General features: G+C 45.0%; 1 protein-coding gene across 8 annotated transcripts in view; it reads left to right on the top strand.

Moving 5' to 3' along the window:
- Positions 1–11,245, top strand: part of TFAP2B (transcription factor AP-2 beta) — a 29,366-nt gene extending 18,121 nt beyond the window's left edge. For 3 of the 8 annotated variants that reach the window (XM_072944830.1, XM_072944832.1, XM_031688630.2), the window contains 4 exons: positions 1,432–1,550; positions 3,666–3,807; positions 6,728–6,987; positions 8,028–11,245. In XM_072944830.1, coding sequence (XP_072800931.1) covers positions 1,432–1,550; positions 3,666–3,807; positions 6,728–6,987; positions 8,028–8,089 — 583 coding nt within the window. In that variant the 3' untranslated portion in view covers positions 8,090–11,245. Of the gene's footprint in view, positions 1–1,431; positions 1,551–3,665; positions 3,808–6,727 lie in introns of all 8 variants that reach the window. The other 5 variants (XM_072944833.1, XM_072944829.1, XM_006211541.4 and 2 more) reach the window with 3 other exon arrangements.
- The last annotated feature ends 14,649 nt before the right edge of the window (positions 11,246–25,894 follow it).

Raw genomic sequence — 25,894 nt, 5'->3', positions numbered from 1 at the left:
CTCCTTCCAGCCCCTGTTTCGAGCCACGGAACCTTCCAGTTTCCCAGCCCTGCGCCCCTCTCCTCCCCACCCCCCAGGAGCCCTGGGGGCACTCTAGCCTGAGTGGGACCCACAACCTACACACGCTAGTCTAAAACAGGACTTTCGTGGAGCAACCCCCTTCGTACCTGCAATGTACTCTGATACCTATTTTGTTTCAAAGTGCACTTGGCTGCTGACTAAGTTGGTCCTATCCCATCAATGCATTTTGCCCTGCAGTTTGTAAAGCTTTCTTCGAGACTTGCGTGACTTCAGAATCAGTACCACCACTTATATAAGACACCGCCTTAGAAATATTGACAGTATTCCTTGGGGCCATTCAGATGCTCCCCAATATTGGAGAAAGACAATCCAGAGGCTCCTTGTGGAAAATGGAGGAGGAGATGGCTTTCATCTTAAGGTTCAAAGCCTTCCCAAAAATCGCTGCCAACACCTGAACCCCTTTGTAGTGTCCCTGATATGAAGGTGACAATGCATGAGATGAACTTTCCAAGTTAGCCTGTGCAGACGGGGGTTGAAAGTCCCTTTATTTCCTAAAAGTGGCCAGAGTGTACAGTACAGCAAAGGAGGCCAGAGTAACTGGTTTTTTTCCCTTGTATTTTTACCCAGACCTTAACACAGCAAGGGGGATCCTTAAGAGGAAGTAAGGATGTGACCTACAGACTTTCCTCACCTTGAATCCTCTTGCTCTGCTCTACTTTGTAGTTTAGTTTTCAAGCGAGTCCTCTGAGCCCCAGAATGTGGAAGTTTCTTTCAGTCACCCCTGGGCATCAACGATGTGTGTCGAAAACTTACTATGAGATTAAGTGAGATAATCAGTATAAAGTGCTTATCTCAGAACTGAACTCCCTTAAGTGCTAGTTTTACTGTTATTATGATCACCATCATCATTAGTTTCATGTTTCCGTCTTCCTTTCCCTTTTAACCCAACTGCATTTTATAGTGACTCTTGACCCCTTCCTCTCAAAGTCCACCTGTTCCAGCCCGTGCCTTCTTCTCTCTGAACCACCCAGTCCTATCCCTTTTTCCGGCAAGGTTGTGCTTGCCCAGTTTCTGCTCACCTCACTGGCTCCATGACAAGGAAAGAGCTCAGTGCGTGTGTGCACCTTCTCTGGACCTACCACCTACACCCTAATTATTCCCATCTGGTATCATTTTTTTTTCTCACGAGATAAAAAAAAAGAAAATGACTCGATTTTTTTAATGCTCTGTATTGCAGAAATTAAGCAAACCTCAGCAAACTATCAGCAAATAACCAAAAGGAAGGGGAAAAAATGTGCTAACCTTAAGTTAAAACCTCTTCAAGCTCCACTGGGCTTTAGATTGCTAAGTCTAAACTTTGTTTCAGGAACACTGTGAGGTTAATCAGAATGTTAATTCTTGCAATTTCAGAGCCAAATCGAAAAATGGGGGGAGATCTTTGCGAGAAAGGCTAGAAAAAATCGGTTTGAATTTACCCGCGGGCAGGCGCAAAGCAGCAAATGTCACGTTACTCACCTCCCTGGTGGAAGGTAAGCAAGACATGTGGCCATTTCACGAAGTGGCTGAGCTTAACTGCTGGCTGAAGGCTGACATTTTACACGTTTCATGATTAACTGGAAATCGTTGCAGTTGTTGTGCCCTTATGAGTTGGATGTCAAGCGACTGCTTGAGAGAAGTTCAAAGGTCCTTTTACTTAGAGGGAGGGGCGATTGCGCAGAGGCCAAGGAACCTGCGCAAGGGTCCCCATGCTCTGAAGAATGCTCAGGTCTGGCCTCTAAGCCAGTGCAGGAGTCACCGCTGTCACCAGGTGCAGGACACAGTGCCTGAAACACCTGTGGTATGAACTCTTGCAAGAGTAACTCTGTAAGCAGCAATCCATTCTGTACCCCTTCTCCATCCCAGATTTTACCTCTGAATCATCAGTAGTAGAAAACACATTGCCACTTTATGACACTATTATTGAATTCATGACCTCTAATGGTTATTTTAAAACTCTTGTCACTCCCAGGGCCTATTACCTGGGACTTTTTGAAACATAGCTTTATAACTTCAATGACCTAGGGAAAATGGGGGAGGGGGTGAGGAAACATGAAGGGGAGTCATGTATGATCTTCAACTGTGAATTTAAAAGCCCATACTTACAGCAGACACATTCTGGTTTGCTCATTACTTTGGGATTGGGGATGAAATTTATGGTATGTAATAAACAGGGTCTTCTCCACAGTCTAGAACAAGGGGATCTGCCTTTGAAGTTGTGGGGTGTGGAAAGGATAGGGAATACAGCCAGATGGACCTAATGGAGAAGGCTGTAGGATTTTCTCTAGGGTCTAACATGGAGGTCTTGATTTTTTTCTTCTATTTTTATGGGTGCGATATTAATGACACTCCTTTGGGGAGCTGGTTTTTGGAGGAGGTTATCTTAGAATATTTAAGAAACAACCATAAAATCATCACGTTTATAGGCATTGCACTTTGGTATCTTTAAGGCAAAGTTGCTTGGCCCAAACTTACCCTCTGGGGCAGTGGTCACCAAGTTTCTAGACCCCACTTATTAGAGGCTGACTCTCAGCCTGGGGGTTTTACCTTTTTGCCCTTCAGGGAATTGCTAATATCGCAAACTTCATTTTGAAAAGCAGTCAAGGTAATTTCAGCCCAAGACAGGGATTCGGGTGGAAAAGGGAGGAAACTGGAAAACCCACTGGAATGCCAATATTTAGTTGGCAGTTTCCAGTGTTATGAGTTGTTGTAAGCACCATGCCTGAAGTATTTCGTGGTTACTATGCTAATGATTAAAAGTAAGTCATGCTCCTTAAAAATAGCATAGCTATGAGATAATTCAACATATCTCTTCTTCATGTCGGGATCTTCTCTTGAACCCCTAAGGCTGTGCTTTAAAAGGGTAGTAATGCTTTATTCGAAAGGGGCTTCCACATAAGCTGAGGAATCTCTCAGCTGTCCAGGTTTTCTTTAGCCACTGTGTCATCTTTTGTGCAGTGGAAAGTCCTTAACTAGGAGAATGATGACAGAAACCTCTGAAGAGGAGAAATCTGAAATTTAACTAGCAGGAAACTGACAAGGAGAATGAATCTTTCACTGCTGGATAGAAACTGATCCATATATGATTTACACGTATTCTTTAATATATGTGGACATATACACACATGAATTTATATTTGTGTACATTAATTATTATAGGAAGATACAAAAGATAGGAAGGCTTTTACATTTTATTTAAAGCAGGTGTAACAGATACTTAATAAAGAAGCAGAGAATCTGGCTTGACTATCTAGTCATCTCTCTAGGTGCAGTTGTAAGGTGGCTCCTGAACATAGTCGCCCACCTTTCCCTCAAAACAAAGCACAGGGCGTGTGAGACCTGAAGCTCTCACACAAGGGATGTCTAGTTAGGACTTGACTGGAAGGATGATCAGGCAGAGGCTGGACGAGCAGCAGGAGCAAAGTTTGTTCTATCAACTTTAATTATGGCCCGAGAACCCTGTTTAGTTTGGGCATCAGTCCCACCTTTGCTATTGCCCCCAACAGTTGGCCTCTTCTGTAAACAACGGAATTGACCAGGAAGCGCCTCTTGCCCTGGGATGGTTAGGGACTGGGTGCTGATTATTTCCTCTTCTGCTGTCTTTTCAGGAGAAGCTGTTCACTTAGCTCGGGATTTTGGGTACATTTGTGAAACAGAGTTTCCTGCCAAAGCTGTTTCTGAGTATTTGAACCGGCAGCACACGGACCCCAGTGACCTGCACTCCAGAAAGAATATGCTGCTGGCCACCAAGTGAGTGCCCCAGACCCGTGGTCCTCATCCCGGACTGGACTCCCACCCTGCAGAGCCACCTGGCTTGGGAGGAGGCGGTGGGAGCAGCAGTGCAGACGCCCTTGCGGGGCAGGGAAACTGCTCAGTGGTGGAAATAGAATTCGAAGCCCATTGATTGCTGGCTAGGAGCCCTCCCAGCTCCGCCCCACAACGCCCCCAGCCGCACCCCCTCCCTTCAGCGTTGATTATGGGCTGTGTGTTTGTGTTTGTCTTCTCTATTTCCAAGATTCTGGAAAGGATGGCTTTATGAAGCAAATCCAAGCTTTTTACAGTTCACTTCCGCAACCCTGGGGATGTCAGGCAGACCTTTTCTGGGTGGGTCCTTTTTTCAGTTCTTTCCTGGATCCCGGGATGCATATTTCTGCCTGGGTTTCACATCTCCCTGTCCTATGCACACAGCCACGTGTGCTCGCTCACGGTGTCTATATGTCACCCACGTGTTCCCATTTCTACCGGCAGCTCTAATTACTCTGTTTCCAACGTTGCTGTTTGGCATCTTCCACAGACGTGAAATTTACTACAACTCCAGAGGGGAAAATAGTAAATCTCTGGCTAAATTTAGGTCTAGAGCTCATTTGAACTTTTACAGTGGGTTTTCTATTTATTTGATTTACTCCCGTCTTTGGCTTCGATGTCATATTGCTGGTGTTTTATGGCCGGCTCAGGCCTGCAGTGGGCGGCGCTGCGTGCGCCCGCACGTTTCTCTCGCAGGCGCGGCCCAAACAGCGGCGCTCATTTATTTAGTGCTCGGGGACGCGGTTTGTTCCGTTGACAGCGTAATTTAAAGAAATATATGGAAGGCTGAAAAATCATTTGCTCAAATTTGTCCAGATGTTTTTGAGACGTGATTGGAATTTGATTGCCCCTTTCCGCAGGGTCAGAAAATATTAATGTCCCAGAACTTTAATTGCTTACAGACCCTGGTTTGGGCTTTGAAGATTTAAAGTGTTTGACTCTAAGCATTTGTTCTCCCCAGTTCAGAATTTCCTTTTTGGCACTTTGGTAATGAGTACAAACTTAAGGAAAGCCTTTAACCATCTCCTCCAACGATCAAAACCTGGCACCCACCCTCTTTTTAGAAGGTTTTCCTCCTATGTACCAACCAGCAGTATAATCGATCTTTGTCAGACAGTTCTCCTCCTCTTCCATGCCCTGGTGGCTAGTGGCAGGGGAACTGTAAAGCAAAGGTACTTTTGGGAAAAAAAATAAAACCAAAGTAGATAAATTAGGTAACAGGATTCCACAACCAACTCTGTTGTTTCCCTAAGGAGTGCTTGTAACTTCCCCCCACCTTGAAGCCCTATGGCTTCTCTTAGGCCAGTACTTCGTCACCTGGGGTGAATGTCAGAACTGTCTGGGGAGCTTTTTCAAGATAATTATTCGAGGACCTAGCCCCAGGCCCCTGAATAGGAATCAGTGAGGGTGGAGGCTGGATGTGAGTATTTGAACCCCACAGGTGATTCTGAGGTACCTCTGACTGAAGAGCTGCCCTATTTAGATCAGAATTGTTACCTGTTTCTTCCTGGTTGTGAGGATGTATCTGTGCATTTCAAACAGAGAAGCCAGTAGACAGGGGAGGCCTGTCGGTGTCATCTACCCAGCAGCCTTAAAACCAAAGCCTGTTTTTTGGCTGCTGCAGGTTGGGGGAAGAAGTTTTTCTCCCTCCAGTTTGGCCATTACTCTTCCTGGGAGTAGTCCCCTGGGAAAAGGTGCCTCAGGGTCACCCGCATCGGCCTCCAGGGATCTGCCGCGGTCACCGGTTGGCCAGGTCAGGTGTCACCAATTGTCAGACCATCCTAGGGAGGTCGGGATTGGAGTTCTGTAGTTTGTCTTTTCTGGTCACCCTACAGATCAGGTGGAGGCAGGCTGACAGAAGTCTGCCAGTCTGTGAAAGGCTGTGACCTTTGGGGATGCCATGCCTCTGACCACTGGGTGAACCAAGCCACTGGACCTTCAGGGGTAAAATCCTTTGGTCCACCTCCTATATTAAAAATTTCTCAAATAAACTCAATCCATAGTTAGGCACACAGGATTTCTAAGGCTGGGAAATTCCTCTAAATTGTCAGTGCCTTGAGGAAATAAAAACCTTCAACAAATAAAAAATCTACCCTCCCTGGAGTCTTAACCAACTACCTTTAGGTTTTATTTAAACAATGTGGGAATCCTTTTATACGGACAACAGCCCTGTTGTACAAAGATCTTCGATAGCCTACACTTAAAAGAAAGGGGAAAAAGAAGGGAGGGGGCGGGTGGAATACCTCCCTTCCCAAATACAGCAGGTAAACAGTTTTTTTTTGCTTTGAATGAAGTCAGCATTCTCTCCCAGAAGAAACAGTTGCTTGCCCTGGGCCATGCAAGTCTCCAGCAATCTGCTTCCATGGCAGGGACAGGCTTGTGGCCCAGGGCCCTAAATCTTCCAGGGCTTTTTGAATCTGATCACCAAGAAGTTGGAGAGGAGGGGAGATAAAGGGCTTTTAAAAGAACTGTCAGGTAAAAGCTAAAAATTACTGAATATTCCAAATCTTCCAGATGCTAAAGCCTGATGGAGTTTCCAAAGCCGGATGTATGCAGTCTCAGAATGAAGGGGGGGAGAATGGAAGGGGGGAAAGGCCAGGCTTGGGGATGGTAGGGGTGCGGAACCTCCCCGCCCCCCTTCTCCTTCCAGTCCCAGCTGCTTTAGAAGGCAGAGCGCTGGGAAAGGAAACAGAGCGGAATCGCCCGCATTAGCCTCGCTCTTCGGCTCCACGGTGACCGGGCGCCTCTGGGCTTGTGTGAGCGTCTCCTTTCTAATGCCAATGACAACGACACTGAGGGTGGGTTTTTTTTTTTTTTCCTTTTCCCTCCCACTTCCCCCTCTCCAACCCCCACCCCGCCCTGGCAGGCAACTTTGTAAAGAATTTACGGATCTGCTGGCTCAGGACCGGACGCCGATCGGGAACAGCCGGCCCAGCCCCATCCTGGAGCCGGGAATCCAGAGCTGCCTCACGCACTTCAGCCTCATCACGCACGGCTTCGGCGCCCCGGCCATTTGCGCCGCGCTCACGGCCCTGCAGAACTATCTCACCGAGGCGCTCAAAGGCATGGACAAGATGTTCTTGAACAACACCACCACTAACAGGCACACGTCTGGGGAAGGCCCAGGTAGTAAAACTGGCGACAAGGAGGAGAAACACAGGAAATGAAAAATTAAAAAAAAAAAGGAAAAATGTTTTAAATACAAAAGGAAAACAGAAAAAAATTTAATTTTAGCTTTAAAATATTGGATTGGCTTTGGAAGAATTATATTAGGTAGAATACACATACAATCAAAATTTAAAAAAACAAAGCTAAATAACTTAAAAAAAAAACTGAGGCGTACAACGGAGCAACAGTATCGGTTCTCAGTGTCTATTTCAAGATACATTTGGAGACAACCGTCCGGATTTTCCACTTCGGTTCTTTCGAGCTTAGTAATACTGATAATAAAAAGAAAACCATGATTTTTTTTCCCTTTTGGAAAATAAACATAAGACTAAACGTGAGAAAACGCTAACTTATTGGAAGAAAATCGGAGAAACCTTGTCGGTGTCAGTGCTTTGAGAGCTGGTTGATTGAGACGCACGAACTTTTTTTAATTTTTAATATATTTTTAGGAAACTCTCTCGCAGTCCCCGCCCTTCCACCTCACCTCCCTCCTCTCCCAGCCGCCCTTTTCTCCGTTGCCCTCCCATCCTCGGCTGTCACGGGATCTAACGGGATGAAAAGGCTAGCCCTCTGACGCGGTGTTTCGGTCCCCTCGGTGCCCCCGCCCCCGCCCCGCCCTGAGTCCTTAACTCACCGGGGCCCAGCTCCCGGGCCGTTTGCATAATTAGGGAGGGCGGGCGGGCGGGGCGGGAGGCCCGCGGGGACGCAGTCGGTGGCGGCAGCTCTCCGGGCCCGGCCGGCCCAGCAGAGGCTCCGGTGGCCCAGGAAAATCCGGACCAATAAGTTGATTCAGACGCATCATCAGTTCCCTTCAGAAACGTTCCTAGTTACCAGCCTTGCCACCATCTGCATACAGAGCATCTTGCATTTATTATACTTTGTGTCATCTACCAATTTAAAGAACAATAGTAAAACAAAACCACAATATGAATACGTTGATTAGTATGTAATTCCTTCGGAGGGGTATGTACCATTTCATTCTCTTCTGTTTTCCAAAGCTTTGCCCGCATGGTTTATGAGCTTCTTCAAAGAGGACTTGGGCTTCCTACACAATCTATAAGGTACAGAAAAAAAAAATCCGATCCCTTTTTAATCAAAGCCTGTGTGTCAGAATTCTGCAGGTGCACTTCTTTAAAGAAGCTCAAAGGGAATAATTTAGAAAAAGTGGCCAATAAGAGATTGAAGCAGCTTTGAGTCTAGTTGCTAACGGATACCTCAACACGGAATTCCGGGGAAGTGGGGAGCTGCAAAATGAATTTTAAGGGAGAGGAGTAAGGGTTCTTGGAGCCCAATATTTTGACAGTATTGCCTCACCTTTAAAATGGATTTCATTTCTTTGGGCTCTTTGGCGATTGCTGGAAAGCAGCAGCTTTTCGAGTGGTCATGGGGAGGAGGATGGTGCAAACTCCCTGTTTCAGCAACAATTTCTTTCTTACAAGATGCTTTATGAATGAGGCTTTTTTTCTCCTCCCAGACGTGCACTTGTTTTGGCAATAATACTAAAATAATGCAAAGTGAAAGGAGATGTATTTCAGCTTTGAATTTTACCATCTGGATACACTGGGACTATTCCCAGTGGATAAAGTTTCATGCATTTAATATCTCTCACTTCTGGCAGACTAGCTCCTTTCTTAGGCTTCATCTGAGCATTATCATGAAGTAAGATCCAGAACCCATGCTCCTCAAAGCAGTGGGAACTCCCCAGGGGTAGGACTCGGTGACATAGGTCTCTAAGTTTAGTGTCGGTACAGTCACCTCTTTAAACAAAGTGGACATAAGGACCTCTGCAGCATCCCTTGACAATAAAGATCCAGGGGTCAGTTCTTCAGGATTTACATTTAGGATGCACTGGGATTTTAGGCCTGCAGCCTCATGGGCCTTGGCCTGGGGAGAAGGTTGTAGGGCTGGGGTTTAGGAACCTGTTTTGAGCTTTGAGCTGACATTTTTACGGGGGGAGGGAGTTAGGGAGCTGGTATTAGGTCACCAGGAGGGCCCAAGCAGTGGTTGATGTCAGATCCCTGCCCATCCACCGCCAGCTCCTTTGGGGTCCTCTGGGTGTGCAGGGCTCAGTTATAGATGAGTCGAAGGAGGACAAAGGCCGGGAACTAGACCTTACCGAGAGTGTAGACACTCCGTCTCTCCCCAGCTTAGAAGCCTGCGCCTTTGTCCGAGGGCCTGGCCACTCGCATTAGACGTGTTCTGATTGCCAAAGGCCGGGAGGAACCGCACTGAAAACCATCGTCTCCTTTCCTTGCAGGGCAACGCGCCCCACGCGTGTGACGTGCGAGAGACGCGATGGACGCGCCTTGCTCTTACTGTGCAGGTCCCGAGAGCGCGGGGGCCACTCGCGCCCCGCCGTGTTGAGGACATAGAATCAGCCGCTGGAGGGGCCGGCGGGCCGCGGGGGCCCTTCCCGCTCTCGGTCTCACCCTAAGGCCTAAGGCGACCGAGAAAGCCCGGCTCTCCAGTAGGTAATGGGGCGGCGCCCGGCGGGCTGCAGGCGGGTGGGGTCTCAGCGCCGCCTAAGCCCCTTGGTGCCAGCGGCCGCCCCGGGCGCCTGCTCCCCGAGGGCGAGTGGCCTAGAAATGTCCAGGGAATCGGAAGCTTCCCTCGCCCTTGCCAGGACGCAAACTCTCCAGCCTCGGGCTCCTAAAAGCGGGTGATGGGGGTAGGAATTTTGCTGGGATACGCAGGCTCCTTCGCCGCCCTTCGCCCTCTTCCGTGCGTTCCTCCCGCGCCCAGGCGGAGGAACTCCCGCCCCTGGCTTCCTCCCCCGCCGCCTCCCCCCAGAGAGCCCACTGCCCCTTCTCCCTCCCTCACTTCTCCTTTCATGTACGACCCCCGCCCCCTCGCTTTCGTTAGCCAGGCCCGCTACGTTTATCTGATAATTGAGTTATTAAAAGATTTGGTTTCCTTGGGCCCATAAATCAATAAACAGTGGGATTAACGCAAAGGTTTGCCTTTTAAGTCAAGGGAAACGTTTAAAGCAAGCCCCTTTGAGCCTTGTTTTCAAACTAAACAGGTGAGTTGCAGCTCTTCCCACCCCCGACCCCCTGCACTCTTAAGACACTGTATCCAAGCCACGTGCCCACTCCTAAATCCTCGATTCCAAACCCAAATAGCTAAAGGTACGAAGGAGGCTACAGCTTGTGATAGCGCTGCCCTCACATTTTTCACTTTGCAAGTTCCTTTGGAGGTTCTAAAGGTCTCCTGACCATTCTCTCCAACCTTGCCTCCTCCTGCTTGTATCGTGACTCTCTCGGAAGAGCAGAAAAAGAGACTCCAACATGGAAGTGACCTTTAACTTCTCCCCCAAACTGGGAAGGTAACTTTCTTTCCCCTAACCCAGTTAGCTTGCATTTTCTTTCCTTCACTCTGGCACCACGTCCTTAGCTTTCTCCGCCCCTACGTAAAGAACTGAAGAAACTTTCAAAGACGTAGCTCTTTTATTTTCTTTGGCCAAGGAAACTACTTTCTCTCAAGCAATTATTCTCTATCCTATGAAAACTTTGGTTGAATGGAAAACCCGAAACCCCAAACTTATCTACACACTGTTCCTCCGGTACAAAGCCTTACTTAAAAGGGCAACTCGTTCCTCCTGAGAGTGTTTATAGAGAATTTGTCATCACATCTGATATCCTGTATGTGTAATACATCATGTGAAAAGGAAATAACCTAAAACCATCTGATGTTGTCTCAAGAGCCCAAACAGTGTTTTCCCTCCTGTGCTGATGTATGTTAAATGATCGGGTTTAAAAACAAAAGAAGAGATACCAAAATTCACTTTGTTTTCTTTTTAAAAAAGTAGAAGCAACACTATTCTTCTTTAAATGCCAAAATCGACTCCTCTGTTGAGTTGGTGTCTGATTCATTAACATTGTTTCTGCCACACAATCTAGAAATATCAATCTATTGACTCTTCACGAGAAGAGCTCTGGAGGGTATCCATGTTAAGTTTGTATATATTTATTTATGCTTAATTTAATGGGAATGTGTAAATATGGCGAGCAAGTAGTTTGGGATTATTTATCTGTGAATCTATACCTCTGTGAATGGGTGGTAAGAAAAAAAAAAACCCGCTTGACCTTAGGTAGAATCCTATCTGAATTTTTCTGTTCTTTATAGACAAGCTGTTATGGTAATGGGTAGAAATTGGTTTATTGTCCAGTGTTGATCTGATTTACATAAATAAAAAGATTGTTGTGTTTTTGTTGTGTTTTCATCTTCAGTTTCTTGAATAGATATTGTTTAATCGTACACAGAAGGAAAGTATAGCCAAGAAATTTTTTCTTTTTGTTCCCCCATCACCGAAACACAGGCAGTGTTTTCGTTACAATAAATAAATTTGCTTCTCTGAAAAATGGACACTTTCGTTTTCACTAGGAGATGTTTTTGAGTTTTTTTAAAAAATTCTGAATTGATACTCTTCTCTATTTCTAACCAGATTTGCAATAAAAGCTCATGTTAACTGCATCTCTTGGTTTATTTTGCCCTTAAAAAAAATGAGGTTGTCAAATTTACTTCCCAGGTAACTAAAAGACTCTGTGTCCCAGGAGCTAAGGGCCTCTGGGTCCAAGTCAAAGATGCTGCTCCCCTCATGTTGTTGGTGGGATGGCATTCTGGCATGATGTTCTGTGAAGGAGACGGTGAAGAAAAGAGGCCCACAGGATCAGGTTTGGGTTCCTGCACCCCACGTCTTGGGATCTGGATGAGTTAACTGGCTCATTTTAGGACTGAGCCCAACCCTGACCTCCCCAGCAGTGCAAGGCTCTCTATAAAGAAGTGAGGCAAAGCCCCCTTGACGAGGGGAGGAAAGAGGCTGTCTCAGGAGGTTGGTTCTTACCTTAGGCTCAGAGGATGCCTAGAGAAGCCAGAGCTTTTCTCATTTGGGTTAATGTGCTGCAGCCCAGCCCTAATGGGCTGCAGTGATCAAACATCTTCTCAATCTGTATTTCATCCGAAGGTTTGGGTGTCTTCCCTGAGGCTAGGAAAGTAAATTTGTCCAAGATGTTACACAGCTTGGACAAGTCACTGTTTCTCTTTGGACCTCAAGGTCTTTATCTGTAAAATGTGGGCCTCCTAAGGTCCTTTCCGACATCAGCATTGCCTAGTTAATTATAAAAAGCAGAAACAGCAATATGTATATCCATCTAAGGATAACTGGCAAAGTTAACTCTTGATAACCCCAGATTATGAGAGTGCTTAGCATATAGTTGGTGCTCAGGTCATTAATAATATGACTCCCATATCAATTTTCTGTCTTTCAGGTGACTCATTCCCAGTTGGCCTTCCCTATAGGGAAAGACAGAAAGGACAGTGGAATCTACTTTATGTGAGATCTCCCACTTCTTGGCTTCTTAATTTTAAAAAGGTGGGGAGGTATCATGGCTAGAACTATAAATGACTGAATCAAAGAAAAGCACCCCCACCAAAATAAAAGGGAAGTAGAAGGAAGGGAAAAAGAAACAAAATAAAATAAAACAACAACAAACAACAACAACAACAAACCCAGGGGAAGTGTGATTAAGAGAGTGTACGATCCATTTATCTAGAAAGAAAATAGGTATATGATTTTGTTTCTGGCTCGGCTATATTACAATGAGTTCGTTCCTTCCTTCCTTCCTTCCTTCCTTCCTTCCTTCCTTCCTTCCTTCCTTCCTTCCTTCCTCTCTCTCTCCACACCCCCCCTTCTTTCTCTTCTCTTCTCTCTCTCTCTGGAGAGTGAGGGGTTGATCGCCACCAGGATTATACAGAGGGGCTGGCCTAGTAATTTTCATCCCCTAGAGCAAATTTTCCTACAGAAGGGTTAGCTCCAGCTCTCGAGAAACAGACTTGCCATCTATTACCCTGTAGCTGCTTTCCAAACCATCTCTCTTTCCCATCCCCATTTGACAAGGATATGAGGCAATCATCTTTACTAGGCAAAACCCAAGGTCCTGAGGGGCCCCAATGTGGGGAAAGAACTGGAGGAAAGGGAAGGAAAGAGGTAGGAAGCCAGAGCCAGCCTTGCCTAACAAAATGGCCCTGGGCTGCTAGGTACAGCTCCTCCGCCCTTTTATCACCGTTTTACCAGGCTGCGGAAGGAGTTACGCAAAGAGCCGGCAGCTGGACCCACTAGACGGTAGACACTGACCACAGGCCCAGCGCGGGGACCCGGGGTGACCTTGGAGGAAGTGTCTGCCGCTCCTGCCTGCCAGGATGCCCGGCTTCCAGCGTCCCAGAAGCCTGCTTGTTTGCTGCCCGCTCCTGTTAGTGGCTGATGGGGCCTTGATTAAAAATAATGCTAGGAGGAACACCCGATTTTTTTGTTATGAGGCCACATTCCTTTCCTTCATTTGCAAATAGCCCCATGGGATCCTTCCCCCGGGAACCCGGGCAGCCAAAGCTTAGAGCCACCAGAGATATACTGGATTGATGGGACGTATGTCTTCTTGGGGGCGCTCACGACTCCCAACTTGCACGCTTGGACTTCGAGGGCGGTTGTCTGTCATGTTGAAGCCTCAGAAATTAAACGTGCAGCTCACAAGTCCATTAATTTTAGCTTCCCATTAATCTATTTATAAGTGAGCCAGCGCTGGCTCTATAAATACAGTCCTATAAAATTGAACTCCTTCCCATAAATCTTCCAAGTTGTTTATTTACATGTATTCCCTGGCCCTGTAACGAGCGAGCTTCGTTGCAACTTGGGGAAGATCCGGGCCGACCCGTCCCTAGACGGGGTGAGCTCCCCTCTCCCAGCTTCCCCGCAGGAGTCGTGGGCTCCTTGGGAAGGAAGGAACTATGCGGGGGCAGAAAACGGAGGGCAGAAACTCATTTTTCCTTCCTGACTTTGCTTCCTCGTGTCTATCCCAAACTCACGCTCTCCATATTTCCCATCACAAGCACCACATTGATTTATACCGTCATAAACAGCATTCTTGCGACTATAACTTCTCTCATAGCTTGGGGTGAGCTCCTTTTTCACTTCCCTGGCAGCCACTACTTTTAAATCAGGCTTCATAAATAACCCCAGCGCTTCCTGAGGATGAGGTCAGTCACACGTCTCCCCGGGTCCACTTTCTTGGGTTGGGTCCCTCCATGCTCCCCCCCACCCCTTCGTCACAGGTCCGTGCACTCCCACCGCCTTCCCCCCCACGTTCCCAGGACACAGCCGCGGACCGCAAACGCCGACACAGGGCGCCACCGCAGCGACACTCACACCCCGGGCCGTCTGCGTGCGCACGTACCGCGCGTGCGCCGGCCCAGCTCGCGCCGAGCGCACGCACGGGGCGCCGCTGCCCGCGTCTAGGCACGCTCTCCGGGAGGCACGGCCGGGTGTCAACGAGCGCGCACGCGCGGACGCTTACGCACGCGCACGCACGCACGCGCCGCGGCGCCCCGGGCGTAACTCCGGGCGCTGGGACCGCCCAGGGCGCGCTGCGCCCGTCGGGCTTCCTGCTCCGCGCCCTTGGGGTCCAGGCGTTGGCAAAAGGCCGCAGCTTGGGCAACACCTTTTCTTTTTTCTTTTCCTTTCTTTCTGTATTTTTTTTTTTTTAGAGCTGCTTATGCTCAGATTGAGGGAGCGGTTTTGTCTCAAAAATTCAACACGTTCCACGCTGGTCTGAAACTAGCAGGTCAGGCGGCGGGTTTTGGCCCACTTTGTTTGAAACCGTTTGTTTTCTGCCCACCCTACTTCTCTTCGCTTTTCCCCTTCTTTCCGAAGGGCTGCGGCCTTCTGGAGCTGACTCAGGCGAGAGGCGTCCAGACCCAAATAGGGGTCACACCTGCTGCCGGGAGAGGCCTCTGCATAAGAATGCTCTTTAAATTTTTTAAAAAGCAGCATAATAGCCAGTGGACTTAGCAAAGCGTGACTTGCCCAGGCCGCGCGGAGGAGGGCAGCCCTGCAGTCATCTGTGACTCGACCACCAGTTAACGTCCTGGACGTGCCTGTTCGCGGACGTATTAGCAAACGTTTCAAGGATGTGGCTGTCAGATGTCATTAGCCAACGCATTTAACTGGGAGGAGGGCACGGCCAGGGCGACTATGCATAGAATGTTCTGGGGAGGTCAGAGTCTCCCCTCTGGAACAGTCACGTGCCCCTTCCCGTACAGATGTTTATCAAATGACGGGAGAAGCTGGCCCATGAACAGTGGGGCACAGAGGCGTGGAAGGGGAGCATGCAGGTCTTTCTGGGGGAACTCAGACCCAGGTAAGACCCGTGTACTGCGCAGACTGAGGGGACGATCGGATCGAGTCAACCCAATGAGTTCTAGCGCTCCCCGTGTGAACCCTCCGGTCCTGAAGGCTAGAACCTAGCGTCCGGATGCGCAGCTAGAAGCTGGAGCTTGGAAATACCTGATTCCCTGGAAGTGGCCGTTCAAGTGGGCAAAGTGAGTGCGACCATAATTCGAGGGTCCAGGGAAATAGGATTTTAGATAGCTTCTACACAGTGGTGGATTTTACTGCTTAACTCTAGACGCTGTAAGTTTTGGAAGGGGCGGGCAGGGGTTGTACAGATATGGCTGGGAAAATCCCAGTCAGTACAAAGAAAACAAGTGTAAAACCAAACCAAACCAAACCTAAGTTACTCCATTAGCCACCCCCTCCCCACCCCACCCCCCACACAAATGTGCCATCGTTAACTTGGAGAGATCAAAGTATCAATCTTGGACCAGGTTGACTTTTGTGTATATGCTATTCTCACTGATAAATGATTCTATCAGAAACTAGGTACCAGACCTTTTTAGGGATTGTGGTTAGAGCTATTTACACACACATAGTATCACAATATGGAAATTCCCTAATGGCAGGACTAAACAAAAAACAGCCACAGCAAAACAACATTTACTAATGTGAATTTTCTTTTCCATGGGCGTCCCATGTGTTAAGGAACAAAGGAAAGGTTTTTAAAATTATTAGTACTTTTTTTCATTTTAGGTTTTAGGGCTTTTGCTTTCAAGAGAGAATTCTTTTGGCTAGAGATTTGTAAAGATAGGGAACCACCAATATTTGAGGTGGAAGCACAGCTGACTCTGGGTTGTTTCACACACTTTCCCTTCTGCTGTTTTTAGGAGGAGGGGTGGGGGGTGAGCCCTACCAGCAAAGTGGCCCACTGAGGGATTCATGTACTTTTATGTTCAATCCAAATATTCTTTTCTACTTCAAAGATAAGGGCCATTCAAGACAATGGTGCCCAATAATCTGATCCGGGTCCCTGTGACCTTTACCCTTCCTTTAATTCTCAGTTGTGAACATCTGTGTTTGGTGGCCCATGTCTGAAAGTAATAAAGACAATTAGAGCAGTTGATTTTTTTTTCTCGGGGAAGAGGGGCTTGGGTGCCATTGTGGAGAGGTAAAAACTTTGTGGTAGTGTTTTGTAGGATGAAACTAGGGACCTAACAGCCACTGGGCCTTGCTGCTTTGTAGCCCTTGAGGAGTTGAGTGTATAATGTGCCCTGAAGCTACAGGTGATTTCATATTGCTCCTTTCCTGATTGGTCTGCGGGCAGTTTTTTGTTTTTTTGGTTTTTTTTGCAGTCCTATCATTTGTCACCTCTGCACCAGAAGCAGCAGCTAATACCCTCCTCTTCTCCAGCCTTGTTCTGAGTTTACTTCCAGCTGTGAGGACGGTTAATGAGGGTCCGGGAAGCAGTCTCACTCTCCTCTCACTTTTGTGAAGGCGCTTCTCTCTCTCCCACTGAAGAACAAACTCAGACCAAACCAAACCCAAGCAGCCTGACAAAACACAAACCACCGCATGCCACTCCATTTATGGAAAAGTATGTCGGCTTCCGCTGTGTAAAACTTCAGAGTCCACCCATCTGGAGGCCACTTGAAAGGGGCTCAAGTTCTGAAAGAATCAGACACTCTAGAGCTAAACCATTTAGAGAAGTTTATCTCCAAAACAAATGACATTTTCTCGATATCTCTTGTCCTTCTTGGTATTCTTCTCTGAGTTTCTGATGATCCAAAGCTGGTTTCTTGTAAAGGACATATATCTGATCCTGAGTGAGCAAACCTATTACTAATGCACGTGCAAACGTACATAACAATGTACAACTCTTGGGTGAAGTTAAAGTTGTAAGTGACGGATTATACACACACATACACACCCGGAATCTCGGTTGCAGTGAAACATTTTTCCTAATGGAGGTCATTTGCAAAAGTCCTATTTTTAATATTCTACAGTTTGTACAGGGGGTGTGTCTAAGCATCAGAGCGTGAAACCGTAAAAGGAGGGTGGAGTTTTCCTGTCAACTAGACACTGGGTGGCTTCCCTGCATGTCCTGGCTCTAACGTGGACACAGGAACGTGAGCTTGCGGTTGAATCGTTCTGCGTTTAATCTCACGTGTGCCCAGGCACACACAGAAGGCTGTTTTCATTCATCGTTTCTCCTTGATGTTAAACATGTGTTGGGAATTTTGGAACTCAGGCTTCTCCAGATCATATTTGTGACTTTGTTCTCACACATGCAGTTCAGAAACCTACAAGGTGATAACTAGGTTATTCTTCCTCTCTCTCTCTCTTTTTTTTTTTCCCGCTGTTAATAACTCTGTCCTTCCTCCTTTCCTCTCCCCCACTGGTTCCCCCCTCCCCAGCATTCTGTCAAGCAATAGGCTGTAAAATAGTTATCCAGACCAGCAGCCAGGCAAGTGCCGTTTGAGAGTAATTTCTGCCCCAAGCGTTTAGCCCAGGGCAAAGCAAGCGTGCTCTCTAACTGATCAACCTGGATATTTCATTATTCATTAATTTACTGTTTAACCAAATCCCACTCATTATCAGAGGCAACGCTTGGCAGAGCCCAGCGAACAGTAGCAGTTGGTGTCAGGCGTGGAGAATTGGCCCATTTGATCCTGGGCTGTTTTATTATTCAACACCACTGACTGGGAAAAAGGTCCATGAATAATAAAGAGCCAAAGCGTGTTTGAACTGAGAAGCATGACACAGCCTTACAAAACTGCAGTTAGAAAATTAAAGGCAAGGTGGCCCAGACTTTGCATTTTTTATCTTGGCTGTGGGCACAGACATTTATATCCCCACATTGTTTTCAATGATTTTTTTTTTAAGTCCTGAAGACAGAGGCATTTGTTTCAGTCAGTCTCACCCTTTCAAAACAGACCATTGAAGAACTCAGGAACAAACTCACACAGTAAGAAACAAACATGCCTCCAGATGGGAACTTGAAAACATCATTTCTAACCTCATAATCAGTTAGGTCCTTTGTGGCCCTTCTCAGCTATGGGGAAGATTTGGGTGATTTTAATTCTCCTTTGGACCTGCCATCATTCATACCCCGGGTTGGTTTAATAAGATAATTCATGATGCTGATCAAATGCATGTTAAGTTTCTTTTCTGTCCAATTGGTTCCCTGACAAGTCTTTGGCTCCATAAGCACCTGGCTACAAAAATACACATGGCAAGGGTTTTAGATGTAAAATCTCATTGATATGAGAGAAGGGCCTATGAAATACACAGGTGTGAGGGGGGAAGTTCGTGTTCTCCCGGAGTTTACACAGGCATTGGTGGTCATGGATTCTTTCCTACTCTGTGGGGTCTGTCAGTGGACAGTTACACTGAATACAATTGACGGATCGACTGGTGGTGGGCCTCAGAGTGTGACTATCTGTAGAGCTGACCTGTCCTGTCATTCCAGTCAAGCATCTTTTTGATTCATTGGTTCCTAGTCCTTGAATAAGTATGATGAGACAGAAAACAGTAATAATAACAGTGCCTTTGGTAGGCTGCTTTCGATAGCATACCAGCCCCTTCATTTTATTCTTGCCCAGCCTACCTTATACAGAGAAATAAAGCACATGAGCTGTGGCTTTCATTCAGATGAGCAATAGCTGTGTAGGAGTAAATTTCTGGGGACCAAGAAAGCCCGTCTGGGCTGCCTATACTCATGAAAATAATGTAGATACAATCTTCCAGGAAACATGGTCAGGGAACTGCTTTGGTGCTGAGATACTTAGGGACGAACAGAAGGCGCTATCCAAAGGCGGTGGTGCTGAGATCAAACCTCAAATGATTTTTAATGTCGGAATCTGTAAACAAAGGTGGAAAGCACTAGGGGGAGGCTTGACTTTTTCTGACCTCAAGAAATTCTCTTGCCTGCCTTGGACGCATTTGGAAACTACCATAAATAGGCTGAATTTAAAGCAAGACAGAATGTTAACATGGAAACATGTCTTTTCACATCATCAACCTGACCACTTCATTTTGCAGATGCTTAAAGAATGGCTTTTCCAGCCTCATACATGTAGCTCCTGGCAGGTAGAACTTCAGTTCCGAAGTGCTCTTTCCTCCACCAGAGATCTTGGGACTTTGGTTTTTATTCTGGATATTATGTCAAACTTCTTCTACGTATCTTTCAGTAGTTTTGAAGAAGAGGCCTTAAAAAAAATCTGATCCCATAGGACTGAAGTACAGCATTTAAAAAACATCCCTTACAACCAATAAGCTTTTGACATCACAATTTTTCATATTAGTCACAAAGAGAGGCTGAAATTGTTCCCCCAAATTAGTTGGGACTGGAAGGTCAGGGTCATAAGATAAAGAACTCCATCATTTTCCCTCTTAACATGGTGGACCAGATTGTTCACTTATGATAAATAAAAGTGAGTGTAAGTTAACATAACTAAGTGTGAGCATGTTTGGAACTTGTAACAGATAAAGATAATGCGTTGACTTCTCAGGTCGTGCCAGCCCTCATTAAAGCTGAAACCACACACCTTGAGCCTGACCGCATGTTCAGGACTCCCAAAGTGAAGAGAAGTAGACACTGTTAGTCAGCTCATGCACTTGAGAATCACAAGGACCCTGGTCCCCCTTTTGTTCCAGTCTTGCTCCAGATTGAGATGTTGACTCTTACCCTCCAGGGAGATACGACTTTAGGAGTCTGAAGACTCTCTGGAGCGCCTTGCAGTCCTTGGGATTTAGAACTTCGGAGGGTCTGGAATGCTCCCTAGAGAAAAGACTCTTGGTTGGAAATTGGGAAGGGGAAGAAATCTTAGCATTTTTCTGGGCTCGATGGGTCAGGGGGATAAAGAAACCCAATCTAAATATCACCTCATCTGAGAAACATTCCTTTCCTAACTCCTTTACCTGCTGCTACAATTACTTTTCTTAACGTCTCATCCCACGGTTCTCAGCTCTGGCTGCACATTAAAATCACCTAGAGAGAGTTTCAAAAAATACCGATATCCAAGCCCCATCCTCTGACTTACTTGATCTAAGACACGGGTATTGCTTCAAGAGATTGTCGGGTGATTCTAACGTACAACTGGGATTACAAATCAGTGTGTTGTGTTCTAGAGCACTTGAGAACATGACACCTAGCCCGTTGTCCTGCTGTCAAAGTCTCTCTTCGGCCACTTCATGTTATAAACTCTCAAGTGTAAAGACTATGTCATAATCAACTTACATAAGGCATGTTAGTTCTTGCACATTCATTCAACAGATTCTTGTTGAGCAATTACTAAATTGCAGAATCTGATGGGGATACATCAGTAACAAGACAGACCTGGGCTTTTTTTTTTTTTTAACACCTTCATTGTGATATGATTCCTGTACTGTAAACTACACATATTTCAGATGTACAATTTGATGAATTTTGGTAGATGTACAGACTTGGGCTTTTTCCTTGTGAAATTTACAATCTTTTGTTCTTGAAGACAAGTATGTGGATCCTGCCTTTGTGGCTCTATCTAGGGTGAGCTGACAGCTGGCCAAGAGATGGTTAGTACGAGAGAGAATTGTTGAGTGCCTCCTCTGTGCTAGCCATGGTGCTAGGTCCTGGCTACGTTAGGGCAGATGAACCAGGCTGTAAGAGCTCTGGTTTGGGCAGAGTTTTATCCATCCTTTGGATTGGCCCATGTGTTTCCTAAACCCTGTGCGTTTGTGAACTTTTCATTTAAACCTTACTTACCTATACAGTGAATCTCAGATTTTTAAAATATGAAAGTTTTCAGCAAATTACTAAAATATCTTATGATTTCAATCCTCAAGAATGCACTCTAGCTGGTAAGTAGAAAGAGTAGCTTCAATTTCCTTTACTCAAGTTTTATCCCAAGCTAGGGATATAGTATAGTTTTCAGGTAGTCATGAATTTGAAATGTGTATCTGGATATTTTAATACAATATACCTTATCAACATTTCCTTCTAAATCAAAGATAAGCATCCATTATGTAGATAAAATAGTTATGACATTTTGCATTTCACTTTATGAAGTACTTTCATTAACTTAAATAACATGACTTAATTTGATCCTGGCAACAAATCTGAGATGTAAAGTGGGTACAAATGCACCTCTCTCGATTTTACCAGATAAGAAACCTAGGCTCAGGTTGAGACCTGAGCTTACCTTCCAGGTAATAGGCAGAGCGGATAAGGTCCCCGCTCTTTCTCTCATTCCATATTGCCACATCTAACATGAGTGCGTATCCCCACGGACCACAGAAATATACAAATGCTAAGCTTTGTTACAGTGCCTGAAATGCAAAGACAACGATGCTAGCATATTATTGTACAATAGCATGAGATATACACTTTAACACTTACTAATTTACATCAACTGGAGAAAGATGGGCAGAACTTTGCGAGAAGTTGGAGCTACAGATTATTTTGAAAGGATGAAGTTTTACCTCTTTCAAGAAGAAGTGGACCTATAATAATTGAAGAGACCTCTCAGAAAGTTTTAGATTGCTCTGATCAATACACAAGATTGCTTTGTAACTATACTCTGACTTATGCATGTGTAAGTGGGTGCTCGAGAAAACTGAACACAGTGTGTCCTCTTAAACAGTTCCTGTACTCTCCCCGTAATCTGTATTTATACCAGCCATTTGTTCAGCAAGCCTTTTCTCCATTGATATGGTAAAGGAAACTTCTGCTCAGCCAGACCTTTGTCAGGGCAGAAATTCTGATTTAAGTGAGTCTGAATTAATGAGGTTTTACTTTATTTGCAACTTAATAGGTTTTGCGCCATATATCTGCTTTTATATACACTTGTAACTTTATTAATATATATATTTTTATACATTTAAAAATATTCTGCAGTGCTACTGATTTGATTTACCAGTGAACCCGAGACGTTTCAAATTATTTTATAGCTTCTTAGCATAGATTTGCCTTAGTCCATCTGTAGCAGTGGAGGAAAAATTCTGTTTCCTTAAGTCCTTTTATGAAGGTGCCAAAAGGTATAAAAATATGAAGCCATTTAAGAGCCAGGCTCTTTGAAAATACCAAGCACACACAGTGTGCATGCTAAGTTTAATCACACTGATGGATTTACATGTAATGTCTCAATTCCAGGCTCCCTCATTAGTGCAGTCAATCTTGAAGTTCTCCCCGGTGAGTGAAGGGTGAAGGTGACTTCATCACCCGGGAGAGGACGGCTGGCTATTGCCAACACCCAGAAAGGGACAGTGGGAAAAAGCTCTCCCATATGAGGCTATAATCCTAACTGTGGTCAATGTGTTGAAAGCTTTATATTTCCTGACCACAGGATCTTTCTATAAAATGAACAGGGAGAGGGGATATTCCCAGGATTAGCCAGCTGGCTATTTCTATATGCTTATTAAAATTTCTGGAAGAAATGGTGGGGCCTTTAACCCCTTTTAAAATATATCCACTTGAGAAATCTTAAGCTTCTCCCTGCCTGAATTTAATGTTGGAGGACTGGATAAAATATTTCCAAACTTTACTTTTGACAGTGGCAGCAAAGAAATGGGAATATAGAAAATGGTGGTAAAAACAGCAGTAGTAGCAGAAGCAAGGAGAGAATCCAGATGTCACCTTCATAGGAAATCTTTTCCTCTTCTAAGGACCCGCAGGTCAGGCTTTTTAATTTTGGACAAAACAGAGTTTCATTCCATCCCATGCGGGGTGCAGGGACAAGTCTTGTCTTTTGGAGGCTGCGTTTGGAGCCTGCTGCCTCTTTGTATTCAGCATCCACATGCTATTCCCTAGCTCGCTGAGCCAGTCCCTGCACAATAGTGGCATTAAGGAAACCAAAGCACAGGCAATGCATTTGACTCTTTGTTTAGGGAAGAAAAAGCAACTTAACACTAAACATTCATCAGAAGACACTGGGTCATCAGGTATCCTGTAGGAGCAGCGTTAGAGTCAGGTCTGCTAATGACCAACCTGAGTGTTTGGTCAGACCTGCCAGACCCAGGGATATTCTGTTTCCTGGCGTTCTTCCTTCTCCTCCTCTTCCTCTTCTGTTTTTTGAGAGAGATTTAATAAGTGAAGCCAAGATGGGCACTCTTTCTATGTTTCAGCCTCCCTCTTTCTCTTTCTCTCTCTTGCTCTCTCTCTCTCCTTATTGCTCCCTCTCTAGATAGATAGATAGACAGATGACAGACAGACAGATGGTAGATAGACAGACATAAATAGAGTTATACACAATGATCTTCATTTCCTTCTTCCTCTTCTTTGAATAGATCAGTGAGACAACCAAATCTTCATTGTCAGATGTAGGGCTCCCAGGGCAGGCAGAGGGAAAGTCTAGTGTACTTTTCTATCTTGATGTTTCATCACTCCAGTTAAGACACTACATCTTTTTCTTCCAATGGGCATTTTCAGAACCAGTGTGTAGGTGTGCACTTTAGACTGGGACTTAAGCAAATTCAAAGGAAGATCCTTTTTTGAGAAGTATAATGAAAACAGTGGTTTATTTGCTTAGCTTTTTACAGGTTAAAGTGTGCCTTCACATATTTTGTTTAATTTACCTCCCCCCCCCACACACACACCAAGTTGTCTGGAGCATCATGGACTGCATAGGGTTGACTGAGTCAAGGGAAGCTGGGGAAAGTTGATAGGCTTTGTCCAGTGACAAGCAATGAAGAGATTTTCAGCCAGTTCTCTGGAAGACTTCTAATTGGCCGTGGACATCCTGCCACACCAGAGTCCTCTAAATTACAACAGAAAATCACACCTATCAATTTAACTATGATAATTTAGTTGAATAATGAAAGAATTAATTAGATGAGTTTTAAGTGTGTGTGTTTACAGTCATCTCTTACCTGGGGAGGGTTGTGTGTCCAGGTCAAGGGCAGTGGTACAGGGGAAAGAGAGGGCACTGATTTTTGAGAAATATCTCTGCTTTCTGGTATCTAACCAACCATCAGGTCTGTGGCACACAAGAAGACAGAAATGTAGATTAAGTGATTATCCACAGAAAGAAGAAATGAAGGGAATATAAGGACAGAAAGGAAGGCAAGATAGAAAGACAGAAATAAGAAATAAAGGAAGGAATGGGAGAAGGAATTAGCGAGTGTAATGGTAGTAATACCACTATTCTTTCTCATGGAAAGCCTGATATTTGGGGCCCTAAAATGCTATGTTTAAATTAGAGCCAGTCGGACATTTAATAAGACTCTGAGACAAGAGCAAGCTTCCTCCCCTCTTAATGTCTCTTCTATTTGATTTTTGATACCAGACATCAGCCAAAGCTTTTCAATTCTCTACTACAAATTAAAAAATTTAAAATACAAATATATAGGCAAAACAGTACAGAATATGGATGATTTTTCAATCAATGTATAAAGAATGATTTCAGCTTATTTCCTATTTGGATATAAGGGAAGTATTTATAATTAAGTATTCTTTATACCTTTGACAATGGGATGGAATTGCCATTGAACTGAAAGATGAATGGAGGAGTGAGTCAGTGGAAACTCTTAATATAATCAGTGGAGAAACCTGGCCACCACTGTCTTAATTAGGACCATGTGTCTCCTGTTGTAATACCCTGAGAGGAAGAAAATGCCACTTACGTTGTCACTGTGGCCTTGGATATCTTGCAAAAAGCGCATAAGCTGAATCTGATCACAAGGAAACCCGAATCTGGGGTAGTATACATGACAAGTGGCCTGTACTCCTCAAAAGTGCCAAATGTCACAAAAGATAAAGAATGGCCAAGGAACTGCTACACACTAAAGATGACTAAAGAGACACGCAACTAATGTGATTTATGGTTCTATATTAGAACCTGAATCAAAGACAAATTTGCCAAAAGGATTTATTGAGGAAATTGATAAAATGTAAATGTGGCTATATATTAGAAAACAGCATTGCATCGATGTTAAGGTTTTGATTTTGATCATTGTACTCTTATAAAAGGTCGTGATGAGTGCAACTTATTCTAGAGGGAAAGAGAGAGGAAGAGAGGGAGGGAGGAAGAGAACAGAAGTGCTGAAATTGTGGGTCTAGGTGAATACGGAAGTTCTTTGTTCTATTCTTGCAATAGTTGTGTACGTTTGATAAAATGTCTACATGAAAAATCTTTACGAAGTGGAGAAAGCACTTTCTTTCTTTTCCTTCTGTTGAGAAGAGGAAAATGGAATTATGCACTGGGGCTGTGTTTCTATAACTGATAGCTTAGCAGCTCTCGCTGGTGAGTTAGAATAACTGGCTTGGCTAGTGTCATATTTCTCTACATTAAATGCAAAAAGCTAGTCAGTTTTGAAGGTTCAGCTTGGTCAGACCGCATGGCTCACATGTTTCTGTATATGAGATAATAGTATGCCCTCAGCAGAGAGATGCAGTGCAAGACATACCCACACAGGACCAGGCATCATTTTAACCTGCCTACCTGGACATAAAGATCTTGGTTTTAAACCTCAATTGGGACATTTTGGTAGAGTTTCTTCTCTTTAAAAGTGGTCAAAGTATTTTAAAATATTTATAAAGATTCTTTATGAAGATACAAAATTAAGAACAATTAAATGCTCATAGGAGAATGAAATAAATGTATTTACTAAATCATGAAATTAAACTATAGATAAGCCAAACTCTTAAGTAATATTTGGAAATAATGATATTACAGTTCTGCATTGTCTACGGAAGCGGCAGACATGGCTAGAGAAGTCTCAGGCCTG

Source organism: Vicugna pacos, chromosome 20 (assembly GCF_048564905.1).
Source record: "Vicugna pacos chromosome 20, VicPac4, whole genome shotgun sequence".
NCBI lineage: Eukaryota > Metazoa > Chordata > Mammalia > Artiodactyla > Camelidae > Vicugna > Vicugna pacos.
The sequence above is the reverse complement of the archived record's forward strand: the minus strand, read 5'-3'. Positions and strand labels throughout refer to the sequence as shown.